The sequence below is a fragment of the Caretta caretta genome, chromosome 1 (assembly GCF_965140235.1).
Source record: "Caretta caretta isolate rCarCar2 chromosome 1, rCarCar1.hap1, whole genome shotgun sequence".
Lineage (NCBI taxonomy): Eukaryota > Metazoa > Chordata > Testudines > Cheloniidae > Caretta > Caretta caretta.
The window spans coordinates 345,344,002-345,359,160 of NC_134206.1; the positions used below are offsets into that span (position 1 = coordinate 345,344,002).

Consider the following 15,159-nt stretch of genomic DNA (forward strand, 5'->3'; position numbering starts at 1 on the left):
AAGGGCTTGGCTATGCCAGCCAGTGGGTCTGGACTTTGAATTCCCCAGAACGGGAGGACCTTAGTGACCTGGCAGGAGAGCCACGCCATGAAGAGGAAACTGCAGATCTGGGAGTGAGTACGGGCTGCAGAGCAAGGCAGGACGGGGAGAAGATGCCACTGGAGGGAGAGCACAACCCTGGAAGAGTTCATTCCCAGGGTGGCCAGCAGGCGCTGCCACTCACAGTGAGTGGACCCTGTGTCAGGGATGTTTAACTCAAAGCAATCTTAAATATTGGAAATATACTTGCAATTTATGCTTCATTTGTGGCAATGTTCCTTTATCGCAAGCAGTCCCCCCTTCGCCCCAACCAAAAACTAAGTCCTGTTTTACACACAAGAATGTTTATTGACAGAAATACATGGTGTCTTCAAAATATATTTTGTAGGAAAATGCAAGAATTATAATCTCTACAATCCAGTTGCTCAGTAACTTCCAGTGTAAATCAGACTCCTGTCCCTACGAGAGATGCCACTCTACAGCACACAAGATAGCTGTATTGTGTACATGTGAAACATTCAACAACAAAATAGCCTCTTTAAACATGTATTTTCCCTCCCCACAGTCTGTTTTGGGTATAATTTTTCTGTGGTGGCAGTAATATAAACCTCCTGTCAGCTGGACCATGGCATATGACTATGAGCATAAAATATGCATTATTTACACTTTCCTTCTATGATTCTGAAAATAGAAGTCTTGCAAGAACTTGTCTTACCAAAATGTGAAGGTAACACTCTCTATTTGTACAGTGTATCTTTACGTTAAAGCTATTGTTTTTGGGAGGATTTTCATTTTTTTGGTCTAACACACAATTATGGCTACATTATACTATGAAGTTTTAAGGCCAAATATGCTCAAAGTTGCATTTTCTAGTTCTCCTATTTCCTAGCGGACTTTGAAGAACATGATCTATTCTGCATCACTTTCCATTCTTCACAGGAAATCTTTATTTAAAAAGTGGGAGGGGAAAAAATCTATATTTTAAGTTTCTTGTGGTTTAAAAATATGGTGTTATGGAAAAATAAATACATTTCACAATTCCCCTTCAAATGTTTAGTCACTGCTTGCTGAGCAATGTTGTTTGCTCTGAACGAGACCTGTAATTTCAGTGTCAGGCCCTGGGCCTGCACCGTGTTCTTCCAATCTGTGATATCAGGTCTCTGCACCCCGTTCAGCAAAGCAGTTAAGTATAGATCTGATTTCAGTAGGGCTTAAGCATGCGCTTAAAGCTGAGAACCACTTTCTGCTCCAAGTGCAAGGCGCATATTTTTGATCTTGCCTCCTCTAACATAAATAGCAACATGTATATTTAAAAAACAAAACAAAAAACACCCTAGCATGCCTAAACGTGTGGTTTTCGGCTGTGGTTAGGGTGAGAGAACGAGACAGATGTTCGTCACGTGGCAGAAGGCACTCGGGTGCTCTGGTGATGAGCATGGTATAAGAACATACATAGAGAAGAAGTTAGTTGAATAGGGATGATTTGCTGAATTGAGGCCTTTATGATGATATCCTGCAATTAAAGATTCCTTGGCACAAACAAGCAAGAGAGACCCAACATTATGTAAAAGGGCAGCCACACAAGCTTGCAAATGGCTGAGTTGTCCATTAGAACAACTGTGAATCAACATGGTTATGAAAGTTATTGGAAATGCTGAGACTAGCTTCTTAAGGCTTTTTGCATCATCACACCAGCAGGTTGAGCCTGTTTAAATATGAAAACAAAGCTGCTTGTTCTAATGCGACAGCATGCTTCAAAGCCTGTCACTTGGCCACTGTTGGTCAGCTTTAGCCATCCCGCTTCACTCTAGAACACAGCAAGTCTTCTGGGCCTACCACAAATCTTAATCTGCAGCTCCCATTGGCAAGCTATAGCCTGAAATGAACATCCCCTTAGTTTGGGTCAGATTCTCATCCCCCTGCTGCAGGCGAAGAAATACTTGCCTGTGTGAGTACTCCTAGCCATTTCAGTGGGGCTGCTCGCAGAGCACTGGGCTCTGAACCTTCGCTTTATTTCCCCCCCAAAGCAGTGCACAAATATGCAAAGTGTGCTAAGTACATTGCCACACCACTAGCAGTAATATTTACATATTGAACATACACTTGTTTACCACTTTTCAGACTCTCTCAGTGTATGAGAGAAGGGGGAAGGGTTACTTCATATCAGAGAGTTTACCGATTCCTTGTACTGGGTATTCAGTTCTGGTCGAGATCCCTTCCTCCCCCCTAACCTTTAACCTGTGTGAATACCTCGGCTGATTAACACCTGAGACTCCAAAAAGTCTGTTACTTTTTCACCATTCCTGCTGCTCTGCACTTTTCTTGGCCTGGATAGAGAAATGCGTAACACTCCATGCATAGCTCTCTTCCTCAATAAATCTGAACCCGCTCTACCAACGAGAGTAAATATTCCCCTGGATTCACAGATCAGGATCTTGGGTAACATTTTCCCATATTTGTACGTGTCAGACATGTAAGCACCTTGGGCCCATTGGCTTTCACTCACAGTAAGGCTCCTTAAGTGTCTTTTGCTTTTGAAAATAGGACTTTGGTGCTGTTTCTGGAAACTTTACACTTTGAGAGCACAGAGATTAAGGGCCAGATTTTTAAAGGTACGTAGGTGTAACGCTGACAGATCCTGGGTGGGATGAAACCTGGGACTTCTGAGGCTTAGTGTATGAGCCTCTACTGCATGAGATAAAAGCCATGTGCTGCTTAGGTGAGGCTGTAGCAGACTCATACATCTCTAGATGGTCTCGGTGCCACTAGAAGTGGACAGAACATATTAAGCAGGCCTGGGTTACATACTTCCCCTACCTCAGGAAGCATGTCCCAAGCTTCAGAGACTTCCCTGTTATCCTGGGCAAGCTCCCACTTGTAACTGAAACCAATGGAAGTTAGGTGCCTAAATACCTTTTAAAATCCACCCTGAAGTGTTTTGCCCTAGGTTTCCGAGCCAGGGCTAGAACCTATATCTCCAGACTCCCAGTCTAATACCCTGTCCTCAAACCACACTGCCTTTGAATGAAGGAGGTTATTTTCATTTTCTGCATTTCCTGATCCAGCACACGACAGTCTCTGGGTTCACAATGGTGCAGATTAAATTAAAGGGACACGATCCACTTGAGCCTGTTTAAAGTAACTTGTTACCACGACACCTGCCCACGCGACTTCCTGTCACCTATTGTGGTTTCAAGATCTGGTTCCTGTCTTTTAAAATGTTCTCACTGCTGCTGTTGTGTTAAAGACCCACAAAAACAAGAGAGGCTGGTTACACAGGGAAACTGAATTTGATCACGAACAAACTGAAAAGGCAGAGGAAAAATGATTATCTAATCGCTTTCTGTTACAGAAGATGAACAAGATGGTCCTTGTAACAGTCGAGAGTACAGTGTTTAGGGCCAGAAGTGAAGTGAGCTGTAGCTCATGAAAGCTTATGCTCAAATAAATTGCTTAGTCTTTCATGTGCCACAAGTACTCCTTTTCTTTTTGCGAATACAGACTAACACGGCTGTTACTCTGAAACCTAGGGCCAGAAGTGTGATTCCTGTTTTAAAGTGGATGGTGTCCCTTTAAAAAGAGAGAGCAGAAGTAATCGTTTTGGGTTTTGTACTGTGAAAACCTTTTTTTTAAAAACGCACCTAAATTTGGAGCCTAAATAAAGTCAAGCCCTTTTTAGAGAAAAGGATAAAATTATTGGGGCTTGGGGAGTTTTTTGTAAACATTGGTCTGAAGTTCTTATGTAGGCAAAAATCCCTTTGATTTAACCAGCCCTTCTGCTAGCCCAAGGGCTATCGGGGCTCTGTCGTAATGTCTGAAACAGATAATGGGTTCTTCAGCACCAGCACCCCAGCCCTACGCCATGAGCCACACAAGGATCCTCCTTGCACCTATCCCAAGCTCCACTGACTTCGGTGAGCTGCAAGGTGGGCGTGAGGGTCTGCCGGGGCTGATCAGATGGCAGGATTGGGGCCTAGATGAGTTTCAGATGGGGAAATACCCTCTTTCTTGTACCCGCTCAGACTTCTGCTTCTTGCCTTCGGTGACGCCTTTTGCAGATTCTTAAAATTAAGCCTGTGCTGGAGGGAGACTTGATAAGAAATCTGGGAAGAAATTCAGAACTTGCTCAGGTTTAGTTCCTGTAGACAAAGCAGCCCTGGGATGATGATGGGTCTTAGGGGAGAGGAGGGAGACAAACAGACCCTGCAAACTCACCGCTAGATCAGACTTTAAAAAAAAAAAAAAAAAGTGTCTCAGAAATGTGAACTCTTCTGTTCCCTCCTCCAGCACCTCCTGGAATGAAATTTTGATCTGTCCTGCAATCCTGGTGTATTTCAGGCTAAAGCAGCGATGCCCCCTCTAGTGGCTGGAATCTGTACAGTAGCTTGACTTGGCGACTGCCCCCAAGCTAATGCCGCTGCTCCTTTTGCTCATACTTTATCCGCTGGTCCATCCCTGCCCATGACCCAAGCAAGGGCAACACTTAAGAATTGCTCTAGGGTGCCCAGCCATGAAGGGGAATAGCGCTGTACTGTGTTAACGTGAGTGATGCTAGGCTGACCACAGCAACCATGACCTTGGAATTTAAGTGCAGCTCCCTGTGGTTTGCCTTCTGCTGATACCTCTCAAGGCTCTCGCAGGTTTAGATGCCCTGCCTGGCACAATCCAAATCAATAGGTAGGTGATTTCCAAACTGTTTGCCTCCTAAGGTGGCGACATGAAGAGGTGGCTTTTGCTTCACTGACGCTTCCCCGCTGCAAAATCTCATGAACACCTTAGCTGTGGAATGTGTAAACCAAATTGGCCACAAAACAATAGTTTGTGCAATTCATAGCTGCCCTTTCATCTCTGCTACAAGCAGAAGCTAAAGCAAATTCTCTTTTGATTTATAGGTGACTGATGAGTTTGTGGGAGCTGCTAAGCAGAGGAACCTGCAGCCCCAATTATGCATAGGCAGGAGCAGAGTGTAGCCACCCTTCTCTATAATACAGAGGTGCAGCCTACAGGGACCACAGGTCCCAGCACATTTTGATCCAAGTGACTAGGCGGCTCAGATCAAAAGAATACTGCATGTTGGGAGATGTAGTCTCCACACCCTGCACTTCTGTTCATCCCGGCTGTTACACTTTTAACATGCGCCAGGACACCTGCCCGACGTAGCTCACTGGTGAGTTCTCTATGCCTTCAGCAAACCCATAACCCAGCTGGCTCGTGAGAAATTGCTGTGATCGTTCTAAAGTAAAGTAGACGCTACGCTGCAGAGTGGATTTAGTGAAATGGCCTTTTCCTGGGCGCCTTTGTTAATAAACCTTTGCAAAGTGCCCAGAGCAGTGGGGCTTTTAAAGAAAAAGGTCTGAATGTCCAAATCCAGCCCCGGATTTGCCACTGAAGTAAAGTCTTTTCAGCGTGCATCTCAGCACCATCAATCAGCAAACACAGGCTTTTAAAGAAGAAACACTAGAGGGGCCATCCAGACATACCAGTAATACCAGCCTCGTTTGAGAGGTAAAACGGTAACAGAATTGAGGGAACTGTCTGCATGCAGGTGAGAACACTATCCATGTGCTTTTCTTTGCACTTACATTAACTTTTCACAATAGCTGACTCCATATTTAAGAAAATATCCTACACGCACATCTGTTTGAGGCTTTGCAGTTTGTATCTCTTGTAACGTTTTAGATTAAATATTAAGTCAAGCCTTCAGAGCTTGATGCAACCTTCATTCACCTTTCCTACCTTTGAAATCTGTTGATTTCAACTAGGTGTGTGAATTGGCAGAAATTCACCCATGCCAACTGGATCTGGATAGGACATTGGGCGAGCTCCTCCCCTGATTGATTGCTGAGTTCTCTTTTCCCTTGCAGCTTGGCAGAGCTTTCAAATGAACTGATTGCACAAAACTCTGCCAGAAATGGGACTAGCTCACTTCACTCAGACCAGCTCCAATTTTGGCACCGACTTTAGGTTCCCAGTTCCACTGGGCCCTAACACATTCTTCTGCTTATGGCACAGGGAGATTGCTCGTGTGTGTTTCAGCAGGTCAGTTTCGGTCTGTAAAACAGCCTCGGTCTGTTTTCTTCTAATCCTGTGTTGGGGGGCCTTTGCAGTGTTTCTGACTGATCTCAGGAGAGAAACAAATGTCCTTAAAGGAAACCTGCAGTGATTCGCTGACGAGAGAAGCGATTACTGCCCACCATGGAACAGGTGACTGGTTTGGCTCTTTCTAGAAATGCCTGTTGCCGTTTTGCTGTCTCTCTAATAGTGACTGGATTTGCTCTGAGAGCTGCCGGTGTTACTAACGCTTTCCCCCTAGGAAGCCATGTGTGATGCCGCAGAGTCAGAGCTGGGGGGGGGCTAGCCCTGTTCTGGCACATGACAGATTTTCAGGTGTGTAAGAGAATTTTTGGGTTAACAGCAGCTACTTCACTAAGTTTCTCCCCAGCACTAGCCCTTGCCTTACATAATGAGTTTGAATCTCTCCTTTCCATTCATACATTCTTGTCAGAACTGCATTTCCGGACTCTGCCTGCGCACCACACCATCAAGATGGTAGTTTCCTATTTGCCTGCTGTTAGATGCCTTTTATCATCGGTGAGAAACTTCAAGGCGCGTTTTGAGTGAGTTTGTCATTAGCTACAATGATGAAACAGGGAGTTCAGTCCTGCTTCAAATGCAGATCTCACTAAGGACCCTTACGGCAACCCTCCCTAAATAAGTGGTGAGCTTCCTACGCACTTGCCCTTTAAACTTCTATGACCTTTGGGCTAGGAGCTAAAAAAACGGGCTTGGGAATTTCATTTGAATGGCAGAGGCAGAGCAGGTACCTCTTGCTTAGCCTGTTTATGGACACGAGTCCAGCCCAGAATTAAATAACTCTGTTTTATTCGCTGTAGTAAGGACACTACGGTATCTAAAAAATGCTGCATTTTAATGGCTTGAGAAGGCAACATAACACGGCAACATCTACCTACAATGGCTAAAAAACCCCAGCAGAAGTGCAGTCTCGGAGCCTTAACATCACCCCCGTCCTGAAGGAAGGGTGTATCTGCAGTGTCAGTCACACTGCAGGCCAGGAAGGGCCATGTAGGACAGAGGGAGTATTAAGGACCCAGGAGTGATCACTGATGCGTGGCAGGGGAAGCTTTGGTGAATGCAAAGCATTTTCCATAGGGATTCCAGGGAGACTTGGCAAATGACCAGGCAATCATGTGGCTTAGGATGAGGGCAGTCGCTGCTCTTTCCCTTATCTCCTGTGACTTAATAATTGGCACGTCTATAAAGCTTCTCTGCATATAACAAATGGGAAAAACAAAACCACAGAACACCTAAGTGACTTCTTTGAGGTCACACAGAATGGACCCCCCCAAGTCCCCCGATTATCCTACCCCCAAGCTCTCACCACTAGATGGCACTGCCCCCTCATTTGATTGGAGTGGAACCTGGAGGTCTGACTATTGAGCTGCAGGTGACGGTGGAGTTTACATGGGGGAAAGATCCTCCTTCTCCTGGGGAGCAGTGATGGAAAAAGAACAAACAGGATGCAGAGGCTCACAATGTACTGGGCACTGACACCAGGTGATGCACATGACAGCAGAGCAAAGAGCTGACAGTAGATCGCGAGCCCTTTGCCTCCAGCCCTTCCACCCTGAGTAGCATCCTTCGCTAAGGCAAATCCGCTATGATGCTAACTCGGTTTCTGGAGTACCCCATTAGGCACCAGAGGCTTCTGATCATTCTGTATCCAGGGTTCTCAGCCCGGGCAGGGGGTCATGACCACTCTGCCCGTCCCATAATACTAGATCCAGCTAGACAGAAGAGGTACCAGTATGGAAAAGGATGAGAAGCCCTGCAGGACGCCGTCAACTCTCATCCTTTTACGATGGCCAGAAGCTGAACTTTCTTGTCTCCTCTAGTCAAGGCTTAAATACAGGCACTCTCCCGCTATAGAAGCAAAAATACAACCTAGTCTGGACAGTGAATATGTTTTGATTGAACGACGTTTGGGCCAGAGCAAACTCCAGTCATGGTCTCCTGCCTCAACGGGGCATTCAGGCACCAGTGTGTCTCCTTGCTCCACAGGATGCTCCAAGCGATGGCACTTGTGGCTCTGATCATTTTGGGGCTGCTTTTTTGTTTTGTTTTTTGTTTTTGCTGGTAGAGTTTCATGTCACTTATAAATGCGTGTCCTCCTCTCCCTCCAGCTCCTCTTTTGTGAGGTTGTCCATGGGGACAATCCAGCTGTCTCCCAGCTCCCCGTTCAGGTTCACCTTCTTCTCCTGCATCTCTGAGGAGGTCTCCATCACCTCCAGGGTCGGGTTGTCATGGTAGCCATTCTCCATGGTCTGTAGCTCTTCTGTCAGGCGTTGCTGGAAGGGGACAAGAGAAAAAAAAAAACACAGAAATCTGTGGTGAAAACAAGTGTGTGGTCTGTCTGTGGATAAACGTACAGCATTTCCTAGCTGCCAACCTTATCCTCACAACATCTGTCCACACTGCACAGTCATCTCACAACCAGACATGTTAGTGTGACGTTCCTGGCGATGACCAAAACTAGACTAGGCAGGGGTGCTGTAGGCCAGGGTGGAAGTGTGCAGCAATGGGGATGGAGGGGCATGGACTGGAGCAGGCCGGGGTACTGTGGGTCAGGACTGAGGTACCGTGGTGGGGCTCTGTGGAGAATCTTATAACACATCTGCCAGCTATGCCTGCCTTTGACGCTAGGCAATCAGTGAATTTTAAAAAGAGAGTGAGTCTGAAGTGCAGTGCAGCTGGTGGCTCGGTTCTACCTCAGCTCCTCACGCCCAGGGCCAGAGACGGGCAGTCTCCCCGGCTCACCTCACTAGCTCCTGATTCCTTCAGCGACGCCTTTCCTGAGCTCAGCGGCACATCGTCATTCAGAACTAGCCTGCTCCACTCTGTTTTCTGCACCTGTCTTCCTGGCATTCCCAAGGCAAGAAAAACCCTGCTCTTCAGGTCTGAACCTTCTTTAACCGGGGCCACCCTTGGTTTACAGTGCACTTAGTCACAAAGTGCCTCTATATAAATAATACCATGGAGTCCTATCTTAGTCCTCTGTTACAGAAGTCATAGATGGGAAAGGACAAATAGCCCATCCGCTCCATCTCCCCTTAGCCATGAAGAATTGTTCTCCATTCTATGCTCCCCACTGTCTTTCTTGTCCAGGCTCGTCCCAAGGCATTGGGATTCACTATTTCATGCCTGATTCACCTCATCTTTCTAGTGATATGGTGCCTGGAAATGAATCTGATGCTCTAAGAACGGTCACACCAGAGCGGCAGGGATTATTAGTTCCCTGCTCTGGCTGTGATGCCCAAGCATGTGCAGCTGGATATTACGCCGGCTCATCTTGCAGCCGTGTCTCATTGCCCACTCCCGTCTAACTTGCTGTCCATGGTCCCTCTGTTGTCTCTTTGGGCATTGTTGCTCCTCGCAGGTGTCTTGCACTGGTCAGGTGCCTGAGGGAGCATCCCCCAGATGTCCTCACATGGGTCTTTCCCAGTGCATATTTCTTTTCTGCCCATGTTTCCGATCTCTCTCGGGCTCTTTAGAGGATTTGTTTGTCCTGGTTGGTTCTTACCACTTCTTCCAGTTTTGTATCATCAGTCTGTGTTCTGAACGGGGTGTTCTAGCCATGCTCCTAGCTCAGCTATGATGCTAACAAGCCATCACTATAGAATGTGGATAGACTTCTGCCCCAGCTACATTGGTTTACCATTACCTGGGGTTTTGCCTTTTACTAGTTCTTCGAGTGTTCCTATCCAAGCCAGTTCCAATAAGACTTTGAGACGCTACATCAAATGCTTTGCTAAAATCCATTTGACATAGAAACATAGAATATGAGGGTTGGACAAGACCTCAGGAGATCATCTAGTCTAACCCCAAGCTCAAAGCAGGACCAACACCAACTAAATCATCCCAGTCAAGGCTTTGACAAGCTGGGCCTTAAAAACCTCTAAGGATGGAGATTCCACCACCTCCCTAGGCAACCCCTTCCAGTGCTTCACCACCCTCCTAGTGAAATAGCGTTTCCTAATATCCAACCTTGACCTCCCCCACTGCAACTTGAGTCCATTGCTTCTTGTTCTGTCATTTGCCACCACTGAGAACAGCCGAGCTCCATCCTCTTTAGAACCCCCTTCCAGGTGCTTGAAGGCTGCTATCAAATCAAAGAAATGCTATCTTCTCTGCTGCAGACTATATAAGCCCAGTTCCCTCAGCCTCCCCTCGTAAGTCATGTGCCCCAGCTCCCTAATCATTTTCGTTGCCCTCCTCTGGACTCTCTTCAATTTGTCCACATCCCTTCTGTAGTGGGGGGACCAAAACTGGACACACCAATGCCGACTAGAAGGGAATAATCACTTCCCTCGATCTGCTGGCAATGCTCCTACTAATGCATCCTAATATGCCATTGGGCTTCTTGGCAACAAGGGCACACTGCTGACTCATATCTAGCTTCTCGTCCACTGTAATCCCCAGGTCCTTTTCTGCAGAACTGCCGCTTTGCCAGTTGGTCCCCATCTCAGTCCAGAAAGCAAAGCAATTAAGTTTCTGGCAGGATTTCTTCTTTATGAAACCCACCGATTATGCTGCTTATTGCTCGTGGCTCTGTATAGTTACTTGGTGTTCCCCTTCTCAGTTTGACACTGGGTGGAAATTGGCCTTCTGGGCTGATAACAGCCAGGATCACCCTTCCTTCATTTTTTGGGAAATCGGCACTGGATTATACTTGCTCTTCCCCTACAAACTTCTCCCCTGCCCTGTGGACTACAGCAAACTGGCCAGCGGGATGACTGTTCTACCAGGCTGAACGTGGGCGCTGAACCCTCCCGTGTAATGCGGCCCATAACAATGAAAGACACAGCAGGGACCAGGGGACAGAGCACATGTCAGAATGGTGGGTTCTATCCAAACCTCTGGCACTGACCTGCTGTGGGACCTTGCGCTTCTGCCTCTGATTTGCCTACCTTCCACACTCCGTCTGTCTTGTCTATATGGAAGAGTTGTTGTGTGGGCGGGATATTTGCTTTGCTACAGCCCAAGGAGCAAATTTAAGCCGCTACAGTTATAAGCGAAAGGAATTACTATTAATATAGTGGCATAACGTCTGCCCCATCCCCATCCGGCCACTCATTCCTGTGTGTGGCTTTTTTTTAAATTTAGCTTGTGGTATTTGGGAAGGGGCTTAAGCTAAACCAGAAAAGCTGCTGTTCTACCAGAATCAGAGCGTGCACACTGGCGGGGTGGTGGTGGGGTTATACTGGTCCGACTACATGGACATAACTGGCACAACTTTCCTGTGTAGCCCAGACCTTAGGCAATAAGCTCTTCAGGGCTCAGAACTGCTGTCGGTTATGTGGCCGTACAGCACCTTGCACAAACAAGGCCTACTAGCTGCTACTGTTAGAAATATTAAAAGCCAGGCTGCTGCCATGGCAACTCCTCGGGAGCCAGCGGCTGGAAGTGCTGCTTTGTAAATAAAGCCAGCAGCTCTCATTGGCGCTCACACAACTCAGGCCGGCTGCATTCACTTCCATCACTTACATACTGCGGCAGGAGACTCTTCGGCGCTGCGTCCGCAAACCACCCGCTTCTGAATGTTTCCCTGGAGATAGATGGGGAGCTAAAGCGGGTGTTGATCCCAGCAGAGCATCACTCAGCCCAGCCCATCTCCCCATATCTCTCAGAGCAGGGTTTCTTAACCCAGGGGTCGGGACCCACAACTGGGTTGCCAGAATGTTTCAAAGGGTCGCATGGCTGCTCCTGTCCCACAGGTCTGGCTGAGCTCGCCTCTCTGCTCCAGGCACTGCACCCTCTGGGGTCCCAGCGCCCCTCAGGGTTGGCCCAGCCGCCATGATGACGGGAGTCTGGGTAGGCCAAATTTGAGTGAGTGGCCCTGCCACCCCCTGAGCCAGGCCACAGCTCCACTCACACAAATTTAGTCCAGTCAGGGGTGGGGCCAAACCTGAGCCACGCGGAGAGCCAAGCCCAGCCAGCCCCACAGCACTGGAGCTGCAGGAGCTGCCACTGTGGGGTGAGTGCTGGGCAGGACCCAACCCTACTTGGGGGCAGAACAGGTGCTCTGATGATGTCTAAAGAAGGCCTGAAATGTATTTGCCAAGGGGAGAAGAGAGATCATCTGCTTGTCTTTTACATTAGATCTTCAGGCCTCATCTGCCCCGGAAGACTCCTGTGCTCTAGTCCCTTTAGTCCCAAGAGGCTGAGAGCTGAACCGTGTAGCTCAGCTACATGGGAAGGGTTTGCTCTGATGTAGCTGCACCGGTGGAAATCCATGGCGCACAGCTCCTCAGCTGATGGGCAACGGTTTCAAAGAGGGGTAACTACAGAAGGGAAGGGATTTTCAAGTCTGGGTGCTCCACACCCATTGCTTTTTGTCTCTGCTAAGAGTGCCTCTGCTCTAATGAGTGCTTGGGACAAAGTGAGTGAGTGAGAGTTAAAGATGGCACAGCCTGCCCCTTCAGGTGTAAGAACCCACGATACTGATCAGAGCCCCAAGGCCTCCAGTCAAACCCAGGAAGAGCAGATGGGCTGTTCCAATTTCTTAGCTAGCCTTCTAAGTCACCACTAAGGCCTGTCTTCCTCAGGGCAGAGAGAGCCTTTCTTCTCAAGGATGCCAACCTGACTCCAGCCCAGGCCCACGATTACGGATACCTGTTACTGTCTGTGCCTGGCCAGTGGCCCTTTGGCACATGAGTGTGCTGAGCTGCAGTCCAATTCTTAGCAGACAGGTGTCCACATTGCCGTGAAAAGGACCTAAAAATCACACTTCTGCCTGAAAATGTGTTTAAACCTTTGAATGACAGTAGGCAACACCCAGCGCTGACAGGTCATGGTGTATAGTCAGTGTCACTCCTTCCCCCATACAGCGAGTTGCACCTGTTGCTGGGCCTCTCTCAGAGCAAGAAGAGTGAGAGAAACTTGTACGCTCTAGTTCTGTGTGTACAGTGCCTAGCACAATGCAGTCCAGGGCCAGGACTAGGGCTCCTAAGCCCTACAGCAATACAAGGAATTCACACTGATGGGGGGGGCTCCAGCCCAGGTGGGTTCTGTAACTACTTCTAATGCCTTTTCATTTTTATAGTTAATTTCAAGCTGACAGTGTCCCTTTAACATCCCTGGATTTGGCCTTGGCACAGTGACCAAAAATTAAATGGACCTAGAGACCAGCCTGTCTTTTCGCTCCTGCTCACAGAGGTGGGGCACATGAGAAGCAGCCCCGAGTGTAGGAAGTTGGTGCTGTACCGTTCTGTGGATAAACAGAGGACTGTGGTCTCCGGGGCCAGTGATGTGGCACCTTTCATCAGCACATGGGTCTCTAAGGCCTGGTCTACACTAAAGGTTAGGTCAATGCAAGGCTGCTTTATGTCGACCTCGCTGTTCTTTCCAAACTGGTTTTGAAACTGAAGCTATGCCTACACTTAACACACTGCGACGCGATCGCCGTAGCACTTCAGTGCAGACGCTCGCTACAGCGATGGGACGGCCCCTCTCCTTGCTGCTGTTAATCCACCTCCCCAGGTAGCTTGGTCAACGGAAGAATTCTAGTGCTGTCTACGCTGGGGCTTAGGTCAGCTTCACAACGTCGCTCAGAACTGTGGATTTTTCACACCCCGACACGTCATAACTGGGTTGACCTCACTTTTCAGTGTAGACCAGCCCTGAGTGATCAGCCCCTGTTATAGACATTTCTAAGCCAATTGAAAAGAGGAGTCTAATTCTCTGACAAATCCCACACTACCCTCAGGATAACTTGTGAAGACCTCTAGTGGTTTTGTCGTATCATAGGATTCTTGCACATGACTGTCAAATTCCTTCTCTTTTGGATCCAACTTTTATCAGTAGCAGTTGGAGCTGTGTAAACCTAGGGAGCGGTGACTTGTACTTTGCTATCTTTTGGCTCTTTATGCTGATTCTACTGCCAGCCTTTTCGCTCACAAGCTTGGCATCAGGTGTTGCCTTTATCTGTTAGGTTTGAGACCCGACTCTGCAAAGGCAGAGCAAAGGGATTTCCCTAGCAGTGGTAAACTAAAGGGTTAAATTGCTACCGCAGCGTTGATCTGAAGTGCGTAGGGCCGGTGCCCTCCTGTGGACATCAGCCATCTCTGCAAGTCACATCTGCATTTCCTACAGCACAGAGCGATGCAATGACTCTCCAGCAGAGCCAGTGAGGGGATAGTAGGAGTAACTCAGTACAGGCCAGTATTCAGATCGGTGGGGAACCTTTGGGCACAACGTTCCAGCCTGTTCTGCTGTGAGCCTGATCCTCCCAGGGAAACTCAAAGGGACATGAGCAGGAGAAACGTCTGACGCCCTGTCAGCCTACTGTAAACCCTACCGTTCTGCTCACAACAGACTCACCCACCTAAGGAGGCACTCAGGCCTCGAGCCCCAAAGGTATTTAGGTGCATAACTCCCGCTGGGGCTTTGATCCTCTGCTACCTTAGCTACACTGTGAGCACCTAGAGGGATGGAATGCAGGCTCGGGGAAGGGAGCCAAGCTGCCCATCACTTCAAAACCAGCTTTTTGGGCTGCGTGCTCAGGGACTGACCCTGTGCTCGCTGTGTGAGCTGGGCTCCAAGGGAACATCTTGGATTTAATTTGGACGGGAACCTGAGGGAAAAGCTTGCCACCCACTTAAAAATGTCAGACATGTGGGAACTGTCAGCCCATCTTGTCCCATATTCTGTTTCTGATAGAGGCGAGCGTTAGAGCCGTTACAGGAGAGCGTATGAAATTGCATAACGGGCAGATTGTTCTATAACTTTCCCCTGGGGGGCGTCTCCTGGTTGATTTCCTGAGGGGGTGGAGTCTGGGGTACAGCTGGTTGAAAAATTATTTTTTACCAGAAATTTAAAAACCCCCAAAACTTTTTGAAAGAAATCAAATCGCTCTGCGGGGGTGGGGTTTCATCAAAAAAAAAAATTCAGGGGAAATTTTGAAGAAAAAATCCCCAAAACCTGTTTTTTGATAACCAAAATTTTTACCCATTTTTGTTTTTCTATCAGAAAGCCAGTTTCATTGCCAACAGAGTGATTCCCCAAGAGCATTTTTTGTGCTTGACCAAAAGCAATTTGCATCAA

The 15,159-nt window shown here is 47.8% G+C and overlaps 1 protein-coding gene across 3 annotated transcripts in view; it reads right to left on the reverse strand.

Moving 5' to 3' along the window:
* Positions 1–366: 366 nt before the first annotated feature.
* PODXL (podocalyxin like) overlaps positions 367–15,159 on the reverse strand; it is a 93,227-nt gene continuing 78,434 nt past the window's right edge. For all 3 annotated transcript variants that reach the window (XM_048836688.2, XM_048836690.2, XM_048836686.2), the window contains one exon: positions 367–8,405. In XM_048836688.2, coding sequence (XP_048692645.1) covers positions 8,211–8,405 — 195 coding nt within the window. In that variant the 3' untranslated portion in view covers positions 367–8,210. The remainder of the gene's footprint in view (positions 8,406–15,159) is intronic.